This window comes from Rhinoderma darwinii, unplaced genomic scaffold, assembly GCF_050947455.1.
Source record: "Rhinoderma darwinii isolate aRhiDar2 unplaced genomic scaffold, aRhiDar2.hap1 Scaffold_722, whole genome shotgun sequence".
NCBI lineage: Eukaryota > Metazoa > Chordata > Amphibia > Anura > Rhinodermatidae > Rhinoderma > Rhinoderma darwinii.
In genome coordinates, this window is record NW_027464283.1 from 353,340 (window position 1) to 370,087 (window position 16,748).

General features: G+C 45.1%; 1 protein-coding gene across 1 annotated transcript in view; it reads left to right on the forward strand.

The window, feature by feature from the left end:
- The window catches only part of GDAP2 (ganglioside induced differentiation associated protein 2), a 90,338-nt gene extending 73,794 nt beyond the window's left edge, over positions 1–16,544 (forward strand). The window contains exons 12-13 of the mRNA XM_075849263.1: positions 13,873–14,016; positions 16,235–16,544. Coding sequence (XP_075705378.1) covers positions 13,873–14,016; positions 16,235–16,279 — 189 coding nt within the window. The 3' untranslated portion in view covers positions 16,280–16,544. The remainder of the gene's footprint in view (positions 1–13,872; positions 14,017–16,234) is intronic.
- Positions 16,545–16,748: the final 204 nt, after the last annotated feature.

The following is a 16,748-nucleotide window of genomic DNA, read 5'->3' on the forward strand; positions in this document are numbered from 1 at the left end:
TCTATTGTATGAGAGTAGCAGGAGGTAATAGAGATGTGAGGGAGCTGAGACTAGATCTATTGTATGAAGGAACAGGAGGTAATAGAGATCTGAGGGAGCTGAGACCAGATCTATTGTATGAAGGGGCAGGAGGTAATAGAGATGTGAGGGAGCGGAGACTAGATCTATTGTATGAAAGGAACAGGAGGGAATAGGGATGTGAGGGAGCTGAGACCAGATCTATTGTATGAAGGAACAGGAGGTAATAGGGATGTGAGGGAGCTGAGACCAGATCTATTGTATGAAGGGGCAGGAGGTAATAGAGATGTGAGGGAGCTGAGACTAGATCTATTGTATGAGAGGAACAGGAGGGAATAGGGATGTGAGGGAGCTGAGACTAGATCTATTGTATGAAGGAACAGGAGGTAATAGAGATGTGAGGGAGCTGAGACTAGATCTATTGTATGAAGGAACAGGAGGTAATAGAGATGTGAGGGAGCTGAGACTAGATCTATTGTATGAAGGTACAGGAGGTAATAGAGATGTGAGGGAGCTGAGACTATTACCTCCTGTTCCTGTCATACAATAGATCTAGAGATGTGAGGGAGCTGAGACTAGATCTATTGTATGAAGAGAACAGGAGGTAATAGGGATGTGAGGGAGCTTAGACCAGATCTATTGTATGAAGGAACAGGAGGTAATAGAGATGTGAGGGAGCTGAGACTAGATCTATTGTATGAAGGTACAGGAGGTAATAGAGATGTGAGGGAGCTGAGACTAGATCTATTGTATGAGAGGACAGGAGGTAATAGGGATGTGAGGGAGCTGAGACTAGATCTATTGTATGAAGGAACAGGAGGTAATAGAGATGTGAGGGAGCTGAGACCAGATCTATTGTATGAGAGGACAGGAGGTAATAGGGATGTGAGGGAGCTGAGACCAGATCTATTGTATGAAGGAACAGGAGGTAATAGGGATGTGAGGGAGCTGAGACTAGATCTATTGTATGAAGGAACAGGAGGTAATAGAGATGTGAGGGAGCTGAGACTAGATCTATTGTATGAGAGGACAGGAGGTAATAGGGATGTGAGGGAGCTGAGACTAGATCTATTGTATGAAGAGAACAGGAGGTAATAGAGATGAGAGGGAGCTGAGACCAGATCTATTGTATGAAGGAACAGGAGGTAATAGGGATGTGAGGGAGCTGAGACTAGATCTATTGTATGAAGGAACAGGAGGTAATAGGGATGTGAGGCAGCTGAGACCAGATCTATTGTATGAAGAGAACAGGAGGTAATAGGGATGTGAGGGAGCTGAGACTAGATCTATTGTATGAAGGAACAGGAGGTAATAGGGATGTGAGGGAGCTGAGACTAGATCTATTGTATGAAGGAACAGGAGGTAATCGGGATGTGAGGGAGCTGAGACTAGATCTATTGTATGAAGAGAACAGGAGGTAATAGAGATGTGAGGGAGCTGAGACTAGATCTATTGTATGAGAGGACAGGAGGTAATAGAGATGTGAGGGAGCTGAGACCAGATCTATTGTATGAAGGAACAGGAGGTAATAGAGATCTGATGGAGCTGAGACCAGATCTATTGTATGAAGGGGCAGGAGGTAATAGAGATGTGGGGGAGCTGAGACTAGATCTATTGTATGAGAGTAGCAGGAGGTAATAGAGATGTGAGGGAGCTGAGACTAGATCTATTGTATGAAGGAACAGGAGGTAATAGGGATGTGAGGGAGCTGAGACTAGATTTATTGTATGAAGGAACAGGAGGTATAGAGATCTGAGGGAGCTGAGACCAGATCTATTGTATGAAGGGGCAGGAGGTAATAGAGATGTGAGGGAGCGGAGACTAGATCTATTGTATGAGAGGAACAGGAGGGAATAGGGATGTGAGGGAGCTGAGACCAGATCTATTGTATGAAGGAACAGGAGGTAATAGGGATGTGAGGGAGCTGAGACCAGATCTATTGTATGAAGGGGCAGGAGGTAATAGAGATGTGAGGGAGCTGAGACTAGATCTATTGTATGAGAGGAACAGGAGGGAATAGGGATGTGAGGGAGCTGAGACTAGATCTATTGTATGAAGGAACAGGAGGTAATAGAGATGTGAGGGAGCTGAGACTAGATCTATTGTATGAAGGAACAGGAGGTAATAGAGATGTGAGGGAGCTGACACTAGATCTATTGTATGAAGAGAACAGGAGGTAATAGAGATCTGAGGGAGCTGAGACCAGATCTATTGTATGAAGGAACAGGAGGTAATCGGGATGTGAGGGAGCAGAGACTAGATCTATTGTATGAAGAGAACAGGAGGGAATAGAGATGTGAGGGAGCTGAGACCAGATCTATTGTATGAAGAGAACAGGAGGTAATAGAGATGTGAGGGAGCTGAGACTAGATCTATTGTATGAAGAGAACAGGAGGTAATAGGGATGTGAGGGAGCTGAGAGCAGATCTATTGTATGGAGGAACAGGAGGTAATATAGATGTGGGGGAGCTGAGACTAGATCTATTGTATGAGAGTAGCAGGAGGGAATAGGGATGTGAGGGAGCTGAGACTAGATCTATTGTATGAAGGAACAGGAGGTAATAGAGATGTGAGGGAGCTTAGACCAGATCTATTGTATGAAGGAACAGGAGGTAATAGAGATGTGAGGGAGCTGAGACTAGATCTATTGTATGAGAGGAACAGGAGGTAATAGATGTGAGGGAGCTGAGACTAGATCTATTGTATGAAGAAACAGGAGGTAATAGGGATGTGAGGGAGCTGAGACTAGATCTATTGTATGAAGGAACAGGAGGTAATAGAGATCTGAGGGAACTGAGACCAGATCTATTGTATGAAGGAACAGGAGGTAATAGAGATGTGAGGGAGCTGACATTAGATCTATTGTATGAGAGGAACAGGAGGTAATAGAGATGTGAGGGAGCTGAGACCAGATCTATTGTATGAAGGAACAGGAGGTAATAGAGATGTGAGGGAGCTGAGACTAGATCTATTGTATGACAGGAACAGGAGGTAATAGAGATCTGATGGAGCTGAGACCAGATCTATTGTATGAAGGGGCAGGAGGTAATAGAGATGTGAGGGAGCGGAGACTAGATCTATTGTATGAGAGGAACAGGAGGGAATAGGGATGTGAGGGAGCTGAGACCAGATCTATTGTATGAAGGAACAGGAGGTAATAGGGATGTGAGGGAGCTGAGACCAGATCTATTGTATGAAGGTACAGGAGGTAATAGAGATGTGAGGGAGCTGAGACTAGATCTATTGTATGACAGGAACAGGAGGTAATAGAGATGTGAGGGAGCTGAGACTAGATCTATTGTATGAAGGAACAGGAGGTAATAGGGATGTGAGGGAGCTGAGACCAGATCTATTGTATGAAGGAACAGGAGGTAATAGAGATGTGAGGGAGCTGAGACTAGATCTATTGTATGAAGGAACAGGAGGTAATAGGGATGTGAGGGAGCTGAGACTAGATCTATTGTATGAAGGAACAGGAGGTAATAGAGATCTGAGGGAGCTGAGACCAGATCTATTGTATGAAGGAACAGGAGGTAATCGGGATGTGAGGGAGCTGAGACTAGATCTATTGTATGAAGAGAACAGGAGGTAATAGGGATGTGAGGGAGCTGAGAGCAGATCTATTGTATGGAGGAACAGGAGGTAATAGAGATGTGAGGGAGCTGAGACTAGATCTATTGTATGAAGGAACAGGAGGTAATAGAGATGTGAGGGAGCTGAGACTAGATCTATTGTATGAAGAGAACAGGAGGTAATAGAGATGTGAAGGAGCTGAGATTAGATCTATTGTATGAAGGAACAGGAGGTAATAGGGATGTGAGGGAGCTGAGACCAGATCTATTGTATGAAGGAACAGGAGGTAATAGGGATGTGAGGGAGCTGAGACTAGATCTATTGTATGAAGGAACAGGAGGTAATAGAGATCTGAGGGAGCTGAGACCAGATCTATTGTATGAAGAGAACAGGAGGTAATAGAGATGTGAGGGAGCTGAGACTAGATCTATTGTATGAAGAGAACAGGAGGTAATAGGGATGTGAGGGAGCTGAGAGCAGATCTATTGTATGGAGGAACAGGAGGTAATAGAGATGTGAGGGAGCTGAGACTAGATCTATTGTATGGAGGAACAGGAGGTAATAGAGATGTGGGGGAGCTGAGACTAGATCTATTGTATGAGAGTAGCAGGAGGTAATAGAGATGTGAGGGAGCTGAGACTAGATCTATTGTATGAAGGAACAGGAGGTAATAGAGATCTGAGGGAGCTGAGACCAGATCTATTGTATGAAGGGGCAGGAGGTAATAGAGATGTGAGGGAGCGGAGACTAGATCTATTGTATGAAAGGAACAGGAGGGAATAGGGATGTGAGGGAGCTGAGACCAGATCTATTGTATGAAGGAACAGGAGGTAATAGGGATGTGAGGGAGCTGAGACCAGATCTATTGTATGAAGGGGCAGGAGGTAATAGAGATGTGAGGGAGCTGAGACTAGATCTATTGTATGAGAGGAACAGGAGGGAATAGGGATGTGAGGGAGCTGAGACTAGATCTATTGTATGAAGGAACAGGAGGTAATAGAGATGTGAGGGAGCTGAGACTAGATCTATTGTATGAAGGAACAGGAGGTAATAGAGATGTGAGGGAGCTGAGACTAGATCTATTGTATGAAGGTACAGGAGGTAATAGAGATGTGAGGGAGCTGAGACTATTACCTCCTGTTCCTGTCATACAATAGATCTAGAGATGTGAGGGAGCTGAGACTAGATCTATTGTATGAAGAGAACAGGAGGTAATAGGGATGTGAGGGAGCTTAGACCAGATCTATTGTATGAAGGAACAGGAGGTAATAGAGATGTGAGGGAGCTGAGACTAGATCTATTGTATGAAGGTACAGGAGGTAATAGAGATGTGAGGGAGCTGAGACTAGATCTATTGTATGAGAGGACAGGAGGTAATAGGGATGTGAGGGAGCTGAGACTAGATCTATTGTATGAAGGAACAGGAGGTAATAGAGATGTGAGGGAGCTGAGACCAGATCTATTGTATGAGAGGACAGGAGGTAATAGGGATGTGAGGGAGCTGAGACCAGATCTATTGTATGAAGGAACAGGAGGTAATAGGGATGTGAGGGAGCTGAGACTAGATCTATTGTATGAAGGAACAGGAGGTAATAGAGATGTGAGGGAGCTGAGACTAGATCTATTGTATGAGAGGACAGGAGGTAATAGGGATGTGAGGGAGCTGAGACTAGATCTATTGTATGAAGAGAACAGGAGGTAATAGAGATGAGAGGGAGCTGAGACCAGATCTATTGTATGAAGGAACAGGAGGTAATAGGGATGTGAGGGAGCTGAGACTAGATCTATTGTATGAAGGAACAGGAGGTAATAGGGATGTGAGGCAGCTGAGACCAGATCTATTGTATGAAGAGAACAGGAGGTAATAGGGATGTGAGGGAGCTGAGACTAGATCTATTGTATGAAGGAACAGGAGGTAATAGGGATGTGAGGGAGCTGAGACTAGATCTATTGTATGAAGGAACAGGAGGTAATCGGGATGTGAGGGAGCTGAGACTAGATCTATTGTATGAAGAGAACAGGAGGTAATAGAGATGTGAGGGAGCTGAGACTAGATCTATTGTATGAGAGGACAGGAGGTAATAGAGATGTGAGGGAGCTGAGACCAGATCTATTGTATGAAGGAACAGGAGGTAATAGAGATCTGATGGAGCTGAGACCAGATCTATTGTATGAAGGGGCAGGAGGTAATAGAGATGTGGGGGAGCTGAGACTAGATCTATTGTATGAGAGTAGCAGGAGGTAATAGAGATGTGAGGGAGCTGAGACTAGATCTATTGTATGAAGGAACAGGAGGTAATAGGGATGTGAGGGAGCTGAGACTAGATTTATTGTATGAAGGAACAGGAGGTATAGAGATCTGAGGGAGCTGAGACCAGATCTATTGTATGAAGGGGCAGGAGGTAATAGAGATGTGAGGGAGCGGAGACTAGATCTATTGTATGAGAGGAACAGGAGGGAATAGGGATGTGAGGGAGCTGAGACCAGATCTATTGTATGAAGGAACAGGAGGTAATAGGGATGTGAGGGAGCTGAGACCAGATCTATTGTATGAAGGGGCAGGAGGTAATAGAGATGTGAGGGAGCTGAGACTAGATCTATTGTATGAGAGGAACAGGAGGGAATAGGGATGTGAGGGAGCTGAGACTAGATCTATTGTATGAAGGAACAGGAGGTAATAGAGATGTGAGGGAGCTGAGACTAGATCTATTGTATGAAGGAACAGGAGGTAATAGAGATGTGAGGGAGCTGACACTAGATCTATTGTATGAAGAGAACAGGAGGTAATAGAGATCTGAGGGAGCTGAGACCAGATCTATTGTATGAAGGAACAGGAGGTAATCGGGATGTGAGGGAGCAGAGACTAGATCTATTGTATGAAGAGAACAGGAGGGAATAGAGATGTGAGGGAGCTGAGACCAGATCTATTGTATGAAGAGAACAGGAGGTAATAGAGATGTGAGGGAGCTGAGACTAGATCTATTGTATGAAGAGAACAGGAGGTAATAGGGATGTGAGGGAGCTGAGAGCAGATCTATTGTATGGAGGAACAGGAGGTAATAGAGATGTGGGGGAGCTGAGACTAGATCTATTGTATGAGAGTAGCAGGAGGGAATAGGGATGTGAGGGAGCTGAGACTAGATCTATTGTATGAAGGAACAGGAGGTAATAGAGATGTGAGGGAGCTTAGACCAGATCTATTGTATGAAGGAACAGGAGGTAATAGAGATGTGAGGGAGCTGAGACTAGATCTATTGTATGAGAGTAACAGGAGGTAATAGATGTGAGGGAGCTGAGACTAGATCTATTGTATGAAGAAACAGGAGGTAATAGGGATGTGAGGGAGCTGAGACTAGATCTATTGTATGAAGGAACAGGAGGTAATAGAGATCTGAGGGAACTGAGACCAGATCTATTGTATGAAGGAACAGGAGGTAATAGAGATGTGAGGGAGCTGACATTAGATCTATTGTATGAGAGGAACAGGAGGTAATAGAGATGTGAGGGAGCTGAGACCAGATCTATTGTATGAAGGAACAGGAGGTAATAGAGATGTGAGGGAGCTGAGACTAGATCTATTGTATGACAGGAACAGGAGGTAATAGAGATCTGATGGAGCTGAGACCAGATCTATTGTATGAAGGGGCAGGAGGTAATAGAGATGTGAGGGAGCGGAGACTAGATCTATTGTATGAGAGGAACAGGAGGGAATAGGGATGTGAGGGAGCTGAGACCAGATCTATTGTATGAAGGAACAGGAGGTAATAGGGATGTGAGGGAGCTGAGACCAGATCTATTGTATGAAAGTACAGGAGGTAATAGAGATGTGAGGGAGCTGAGACTAGATCTATTGTATGACAGGAACAGGAGGTAATAGAGATGTGAGGGAGCTGAGACTAGATCTATTGTATGAAGGAACAGGAGGTAATAGGGATGTGAGGGAGCTGAGACCAGATCTATTGTATGAAGGAACAGGAGGTAATAGAGATGTGAGGGAGCTGAGACTAGATCTATTGTATGAAGGAACAGGAGGTAATAGGGATGTGAGGGAGCTGAGACTAGATCTATTGTATGAAGGAACAGGAGGTAATAGAGATCTGAGGGAGCTGAGACCAGATCTATTGTATGAAGGAACAGGAGGTAATCGGGATGTGAGGGAGCTGAGACTAGATCTATTGTATGAAGAGAACAGGAGGTAATAGGGATGTGAGGGAGCTGAGATTAGATCTATTGTATGAAGGAACAGGAAGGTAATAGGGATGTGAGGGAGCTGAGACCAGATCTATTGTATGAAGGAACAGGAGGTAATAGGGATGTGAGGGAGCTGAGACTAGATCTATTGTATGAAGGAACAGGAGGTAATAGAGATCTGAGGGAGCTGAGACCAGATCTATTGTATGAAGAGAACAGGAGGTAATAGAGATGTGAGGGAGCTGAGACTAGATCTATTGTATGAAGAGAACAGGAGGTAATAGGGATGTGAGGGAGCTGAGAGCAGATCTATTGTATGGAGGAACAGGAGGTAATAGAGATGTGAGGGAGCTGAGACTAGATCTATTGTATGGAGGAACAGGAGGTAATAGAGATGTGGGGGAGCTGAGACTAGATCTATTGTATGAGAGTAGCAGGAGGTAATAGAGATGTGAGGGAGCTGAGACTAGATCTATTGTATGAAGGAACAGGAGGTAATAGGGATGTGAGGGAGCTGAGACTAGATCTATTGTATGAAGGAACAGGAGGTAATAGAGATCTGAGGGAGCTGAGACCAGATCTATTGTATGAAGGGGCAGGAGGTAATAGAGATGTGAGGGAGCGGAGACTAGATCTATTGTATGAAAGGAACAGGAGGGAATAGGGATGTGAGGGAGCTGAGACCAGATCTATTGTATGAAGGAACAGGAGGTAATAGGGATGTGAGGGAGCTGAGACCAGATCTATTGTATGAAGGGGCAGGAGGTAATAGAGATGTGAGGGAGCTGAGACTAGATCTATTGTATGAGAGGAACAGGAGGGAATAGGGATGTGAGGGAGCTGAGACTAGATCTATTGTATGAAGGAACAGGAGGTAATAGAGATGTGAGGGAGCTGAGACTAGATCTATTGTATGAAGGAACAGGAGGTAATAGAGATGTGAGGGAGCTGAGACTAGATCTATTGTATGAAGGTACAGGAGGTAATAGAGATGTGAGGGAGCTGAGACTATTACCTCCTGTTCCTGTCATACAATAGATCTAGAGATGTGAGGGAGCTGAGACTAGATCTATTGTATGAAGAGAACAGGAGGTAATAGGGATGTGAGGGAGCTTAGACCAGATCTATTGTATGAAGGAACAGGAGGTAATAGAGATGTGAGGGAGCTGAGACTAGATCTATTGTATGAAGGTACAGGAGGTAATAGAGATGTGAGGGAGCTGAGACTAGATCTATTGTATGAGAGGACAGGAGGTAATAGGGATGTGAGGGAGCTGAGACTAGATCTATTGTATGAAGGAACAGGAGGTAATAGAGATGTGAGGGAGCTGAGACCAGATCTATTGTATGAGAGGACAGGAGGTAATAGGGATGTGAGGGAGCTGAGACCAGATCTATTGTATGAAGGAACAGGAGGTAATAGGGATGTGAGGGAGCTGAGACTAGATCTATTGTATGAAGGAACAGGAGGTAATAGAGATGTGAGGGAGCTGAGACTAGATCTATTGTATGAGAGGACAGGAGGTAATAGGGATGTGAGGGAGCTGAGACTAGATCTATTGTATGAAGAGAACAGGAGGTAATAGAGATGAGAGGGAGCTGAGACCAGATCTATTGTATGAAGGAACAGGAGGTAATAGGGATGTGAGGGAGCTGAGACTAGATCTATTGTATGAAGGAACAGGAGGTAATAGGGATGTGAGGCAGCTGAGACCAGATCTATTGTATGAAGAGAACAGGAGGTAATAGGGATGTGAGGGAGCTGAGACTAGATCTATTGTATGAAGGAACAGGAGGTAATAGGGATGTGAGGGAGCTGAGACTAGATCTATTGTATGAAGGAACAGGAGGTAATCGGGATGTGAGGGAGCTGAGACTAGATCTATTGTATGAAGAGAACAGGAGGTAATAGAGATGTGAGGGAGCTGAGACTAGATCTATTGTATGAGAGGACAGGAGGTAATAGAGATGTGAGGGAGCTGAGACCAGATCTATTGTATGAAGGAACAGGAGGTAATAGAGATCTGATGGAGCTGAGACCAGATCTATTGTATGAAGGGGCAGGAGGTAATAGAGATGTGGGGGAGCTGAGACTAGATCTATTGTATGAGAGTAGCAGGAGGTAATAGAGATGTGAGGGAGCTGAGACTAGATCTATTGTATGAAGGAACAGGAGGTAATAGGGATGTGAGGGAGCTGAGACTAGATTTATTGTATGAAGGAACAGGAGGTATAGAGATCTGAGGGAGCTGAGACCAGATCTATTGTATGAAGGGGCAGGAGGTAATAGAGATGTGAGGGAGCGGAGACTAGATCTATTGTATGAGAGGAACAGGAGGGAATAGGGATGTGAGGGAGCTGAGACCAGATCTATTGTATGAAGGAACAGGAGGTAATAGGGATGTGAGGGAGCTGAGACCAGATCTATTGTATGAAGGGGCAGGAGGTAATAGAGATGTGAGGGAGCTGAGACTAGATCTATTGTATGAGAGGAACAGGAGGGAATAGGGATGTGAGGGAGCTGAGACTAGATCTATTGTATGAAGGAACAGGAGGTAATAGAGATGTGAGGGAGCTGAGACTAGATCTATTGTATGAAGGAACAGGAGGTAATAGAGATGTGAGGGAGCTGACACTAGATCTATTGTATGAAGAGAACAGGAGGTAATAGAGATCTGAGGGAGCTGAGACCAGATCTATTGTATGAAGGAACAGGAGGTAATCGGGATGTGAGGGAGCAGAGACTAGATCTATTGTATGAAGAGAACAGGAGGGAATAGAGATGTGAGGGAGCTGAGACCAGATCTATTGTATGAAGAGAACAGGAGGTAATAGAGATGTGAGGGAGCTGAGACTAGATCTATTGTATGAAGAGAACAGGAGGTAATAGGGATGTGAGGGAGCTGAGAGCAGATCTATTGTATGGAGGAACAGGAGGTAATAGAGATGTGGGGGAGCTGAGACTAGATCTATTGTATGAGAGTAGCAGGAGGTAATAGAGATGTGAGGGAGCTGAGACTAGATCTATTGTATGAAGGAAGAGGAGGTAATAGGGATGTGAGGGAGCTGAGACTAGATCTATTGTATGAAGGAACAGGAGGTAATAGAGATCTGAGGGAGCTGAGACCAGATCTATTGTATGAAGGGGCAGGAGGTAATAGAGATGTGAGGGAGCGGAGACTAGATCTATTGTATGAAAGGAACAGGAGGGAATAGGGATGTGAGGGAGCTGAGACCAGATCTATTGTATGAAGGAACAGGAGGTAATAGGGATGTGAGGGAGCTGAGACCAGATCTATTGTATGAAGGGGCAGGAGGTAATAGAGATGTGAGGGAGCTGAGACTAGATCTATTGTATGAGAGGAACAGGAGGGAATAGGGATGTGAGGGAGCTGAGACTAGATCTATTGTATGAAGGAACAGGAGGTAATAGAGATGTGAGGGAGCTTAGACCAGATCTATTGTATGAAGGAACAGGAGGTAATAGAGATGTGAGGGAGCTGAGACTAGATCTATTGTATGAGAGTAACAGGAGGTAATAGATGTGAGGGAGCTGAGACTAGATCTATTGTATGAAGAAACAGGAGGTAATAGGGATGTGAGGGAGCTGAGACTAGATCTATTGTATGAAGGAACAGGAGGTAATAGAGATCTGAGGGAACTGAGACCAGATCTATTGTATGAAGGAACAGGAGGTAATAGAGATGTGAGGGAGCTGACATTAGATCTATTGTATGAGAGGAACAGGAGGTAATAGAGATGTGAGGGAGCTGAGACCAGATCTATTGTATGAAGGAACAGGAGGTAATAGAGATGTGAGGGAGCTGAGACTAGATCTATTGTATGACAGGAACAGGAGGTAATAGAGATCTGATGGAGCTGAGACCAGATCTATTGTATGAAGGGGCAGGAGGTAATAGAGATGTGAGGGAGCGGAGACTAGATCTATTGTATGAGAGGAACAGGAGGGAATAGGGATGTGAGGGAGCTGAGACCAGATCTATTGTATGAAGGAACAGGAGGTAATAGGGATGTGAGGGAGCTGAGACCAGATCTATTGTATGAAGGTACAGGAGGTAATAGAGATGTGAGGGAGCTGAGACTAGATCTATTGTATGACAGGAACAGGAGGTAATAGAGATGTGAGGGAGCTGAGACTAGATCTATTGTATGAAGGAACAGGAGGTAATAGGGATGTGAGGGAGCTGAGACCAGATCTATTGTATGAAGGAACAGGAGGTAATAGAGATGTGAGGGAGCTGAGACTAGATCTATTGTATGAAGGAACAGGAGGTAATAGGGATGTGAGGGAGCTGAGACTAGATCTATTGTATGAAGGAACAGGAGGTAATAGAGATCTGAGGGAGCTGAGACCAGATCTATTGTATGAAGGAACAGGAGGTAATCGGGATGTGAGGGAGCTGAGACTAGATCTATTGTATGAAGAGAACAGGAGGTAATAGGGATGTGAGGGAGCTGAGAGCAGATCTATTGTATGGAGGAACAGGAGGTAATAGAGATGTGAGGGAGCTGAGACTAGATCTATTGTATGGAGGAACAGGAGGTAATAGAGATGTGGGGGAGCTGAGACTAGATCTATTGTATGAAGGAACAGGAGGTAATAGAGATGTGAGGGAGCCGAGACTAGATCTATTGTATGAAGGAACAGGAGGTAATAGAGATGTGAGGGAGCTGAGACTAGATCTATTGTATGAAGAGAACAGGAGGTAATAGAGATGTGAAGGAGCTGAGATTAGATCTATTGTATGAAGGAACAGGAGGTAATAGGGATGTGAGGGAGCTGAGACCAGATCTATTGTATGAAGGAACAGGAGGTAATAGGGATGTGAGGGAGCTGAGACTAGATCTATTGTATGAAGGAACAGGAGGTAATAGAGATCTGAGGGAGCTGAGACCAGATCTATTGTATGAAGAGAACAGGAGGTAATAGAGATGTGAGGGAGCTGAGACTAGATCTATTGTATGAAGAGAACAGGAGGTAATAGGGATGTGAGGGAGCTGAGAGCAGATCTATTGTATGGAGGAACAGGAGGTAATAGAGATGTGAGGGAGCTGAGACTAGATCTATTGTATGGAGGAACAGGAGGTAATAGAGATGTGAGGGAGCTGAGACTAGATCTATTGTATGAAGGAACAGGAGGTAATAGAGATGTGAGGGAGCTGAGACTAGATCTATTGTATGAAGGTACAGGAGGTAATAGAGATGTGAGGGAGCTGAGACTATTACCTCCTGTTCCTGTCATACAATAGATCTAGAGATGTGAGGGAGCTGAGACTAGATCTATTGTATGAAGAGAACAGGAGGTAATAGGGATGTGAGGGAGCTTAGACCAGATCTATTGTATGAAGGAACAGGAGGTAATAGAGATGTGAGGGAGCTGAGACTAGATCTATTGTATGAAGAAACAGGAGGTAATAGGGATGTGAGGGAGCTGAGACTAGATCTATTGTATGAGAGAACAGGAGGTAATAGAGATGTGAGGGAGCTGAGACTAGATCTATTGTATGAAGGAACAGGAGGTAATAGAGATGTGAGGGAGCTGAGACTAGATCTATTGTATGAGAGGACAGGAGGTAATAGGGATGTGAGGGAGCTGAGACTAGATCTATTGTATGAAGAGAACAGGAGGTAATAGAGATGTGAGGGAGCTGAGACCAGATCTATTGTATGAAGGAACAGGAGGTAATAGGGATGTGAGGGAGCTGAGACTAGATCTATTGTATGAAGGAACAGGAGGTAATAGGGATGTGAGGCAGCTGAGACTAGATCTATTGTATGAAGGAACAGGAGGTAATAGAGATGTGAGGGAGCTGAGACCAGATCTATTGTATGAAGAGAACAGGAGGTAATAGAGATGTGAGGGAGCTGAGACCAGATCTATTGTATGAAGTGATAGGATAAGGAGGGCGCTGAGACCAGATCCATTTCGGCATGTGGTGTAATAGGGGCATGGGAATATTTAGATGAGGTGTTGGAGAAGAACACGGGGTAATAGGTAAATGTTGTGGGTTTTTATGTATTATTGTATGATGTTGTTTCTCTTATTTAACCTCTTCTTTACTGTTCAGGTTTCCTCCTGGTTCTTCACCACTTTTACAGTCTCTGGATTGAAGGATAAAGTCCAGCACGTTGACAGCCTTCACCAGCTCTTCACCACCATCTCCCCCGACCAGATAGAGATCCCCCCGTTTGTGCTGGATTACGATGCCCGGGTGAGACACGGCTGATGTTACTGTTATTACATTCGGGCCTGGTGTCAATAAATAAATGGCGCGGTGTGTTGATACATATGGTGCCGTATAACCAGCTGCAAATATTTGATGAGGGAGAAAATGTCACAATCTGCTGATAAATATGGTGCATGTTTTGACCGCCATCTTTCCGATACGCTCTCGCCATTTCTATATGAAGACCGTTCACACCAGAAGTGGTTGCGTCAGCGGGATCTAATGTAAACCACATGTATTATGAAATATGTGCAGAATGGAGAAATGTCGCCAAGATAAGGCAAACACAGGGTTAACGGACCCCATCCCCATTCCCCTTTTTGATGTCTGTCCTCCTGGAGGGTCTGATTAGAGCTGTGCGGGTGCTGGGAGCAGCCTGTCACCCAGATGACGGTTTACAGAGCCCAACTCTGCTCAATCTTCGGAGATTTATTTACTGACGGACGCCAGAAACGTGTTCTTTTTTCTCCTGCCCCTCCCCCTCCAGTGTAGATATCGGAGCTCGTCACCATCTACAGGACACAGAACAATATCACATATTTACTGCCGGTCATACAGTGGCCCTTATCCGTATGATTGACGATTCTGGGGCCCCACGTGGAAGGTTTACAGCCAGTAGAGGGGAATTCCTCCTCTAGTTACCCCTGTCATTCTCCATTACTGGTGGTCTGTGAGCCGGGACCCCCACTATTTCCCAAAACAGCTGTAGTCAAAGAAACGTTACCCTGTGGACCGATCCAACCACTAATCTCTTCTGTTCATATCCTGATGGGGGTTGTGATCACAGACTTCTGAGGATTCAGTATACGTGACTGCAGAGGAAGAAAACGACACTGCAGAAGTGCGCAGCATCGGTCTTAAAGGGCCACGTCTCGTTTTCCCTCAATAAAGCTTTATTATGGTGTAGTGAAAAGTTTTGTAACTTTAGAATATACTTTGTTTTTGATTTTTACTCTATTTTCAATACCGCTGCTTGCTCCCTAAAATAGGAACAGTCCTGGTTTATACGAGTTCTGCTCACACATTTGAGCATTTGCTACAATGTATCCGCGTAGACCAGGGGTCTCAAACTCGGCCGGGTAAATGGGCCGCACATACAAGAAATGTGACGTTGGGCGCCGCGTTACTTTCAAATTTGATACAATACAAAATTATTGTTAATCAATTAGATATTCGAACTACTATATAATACTACATTACTAGAACATTACTACATTATTACATTACTAGAACACTGCTACATTACTAATACTATAATACTACATTACTAGAACATTACTACATTATTACATTACTAGAACAATACTACATTACTAATACTACATTACTAGAACAATACTACATTACTATAATAATACTACATTACAGCCCCTCTGTAGATACTGCCACACACACATGCACGCGCACACACACCCACCCTATAGATCCTGCTACACACACACCTCCCTGTAGATGGCTCCATTGGGGCTCCCTCTAGGAGTAGAATTCCCAGCCAGAGTGTTTGCGATGCTTAGACCGGAATGTGATGTCAGGAGAAACCCCAGAGACGGAGTCGCAGAGCACTAGTATAGGCAGATGTGGACAGTGATGTCAGGGGCAACCCTCGAGCCGGAGTCCCGGAGCAGAGCCGCTTCTAGCACTCTGCCTGGGACACTGCTCTGCTCCTGACATCACTGCACATATATGGACAGTGATGTCAGAGGCTTCCTCAGCACAGGAGTTACGGAGCATTCTGTGATGTTATGAAGGACTGCTGGCACATTCCTCCTTCGGCCAGCTCTATCTCCTCTCCCGAGAGAGCTATGGTGCCCCGCAAGACGTACATCACCACCTCAGGGGCCGCATGCGGTCCGCATGTTTGGGACCCCTGGCATAGATGATCCTCTGAACTAAACAGCAGTGTTTGTTACAATGTATCAGTGCAGGTAAGAGCAGACAGCCTGGCGTCCAGGACGGCAGAGAGATTTGTCCTGCTGATGTGTTTAGCTCATAGAGTATTACCTACACTGATACATTGTAACAAACCCTCAGCTGTGTGAGCAGGACTAGGTCAGGACAGGTTTTCAGCCTCCTGGATGTGTGGAGCAAGCAGAGATATTGAAAATGGAGAGGAATAGAAGGAAGGTTTCATGAAATGCATTGAAGTATGGTCTGCACCGTCTCCTATTCTCATCATCCTGTAATGTACTCTCATCCTCTGCAGGAGAATGGACCCATCTTCCCATCACGCTCCTTCTCAGGCTTGTGACTTCCCCTCCCCCTCCTCTTTGCCCCGGTTTGGGACGGTTGACCATTTCCGCTGCTTCTCTGCTCATATTTCCGGACTGGACGCTGGCCAGCGATGGACAATGCTTTATACGTGGACTGCGAGCTGACGACCCCCAGAGACGATGCCGCGCGGACAGCGGGGTGTCAGGTTATATGTATACTCGGGTACATAACAGCGCTAAGTGGAGGGTGCGCAGCGAGGGCTGATCCCGGCTGTGCTGACAATAAAGACCCTTTATAATGTGCTCCTTCCTCTGCGGCCTGCAGGCTGGTTTATCTTCACAGCAATGAGTCCGACCGCCGCCGCATGACACCAGCCAGCATAGCCCCCTACACGTCATGATACGCTAGAAGCCATTGACCTGGGACGGCTCAGGTGTCCTGGCTCTTTTCTTCGCAGTTCTTGTGGTTGGGTTTTTTTGGGAGCAGATGGGTCAGACCTTTATTAT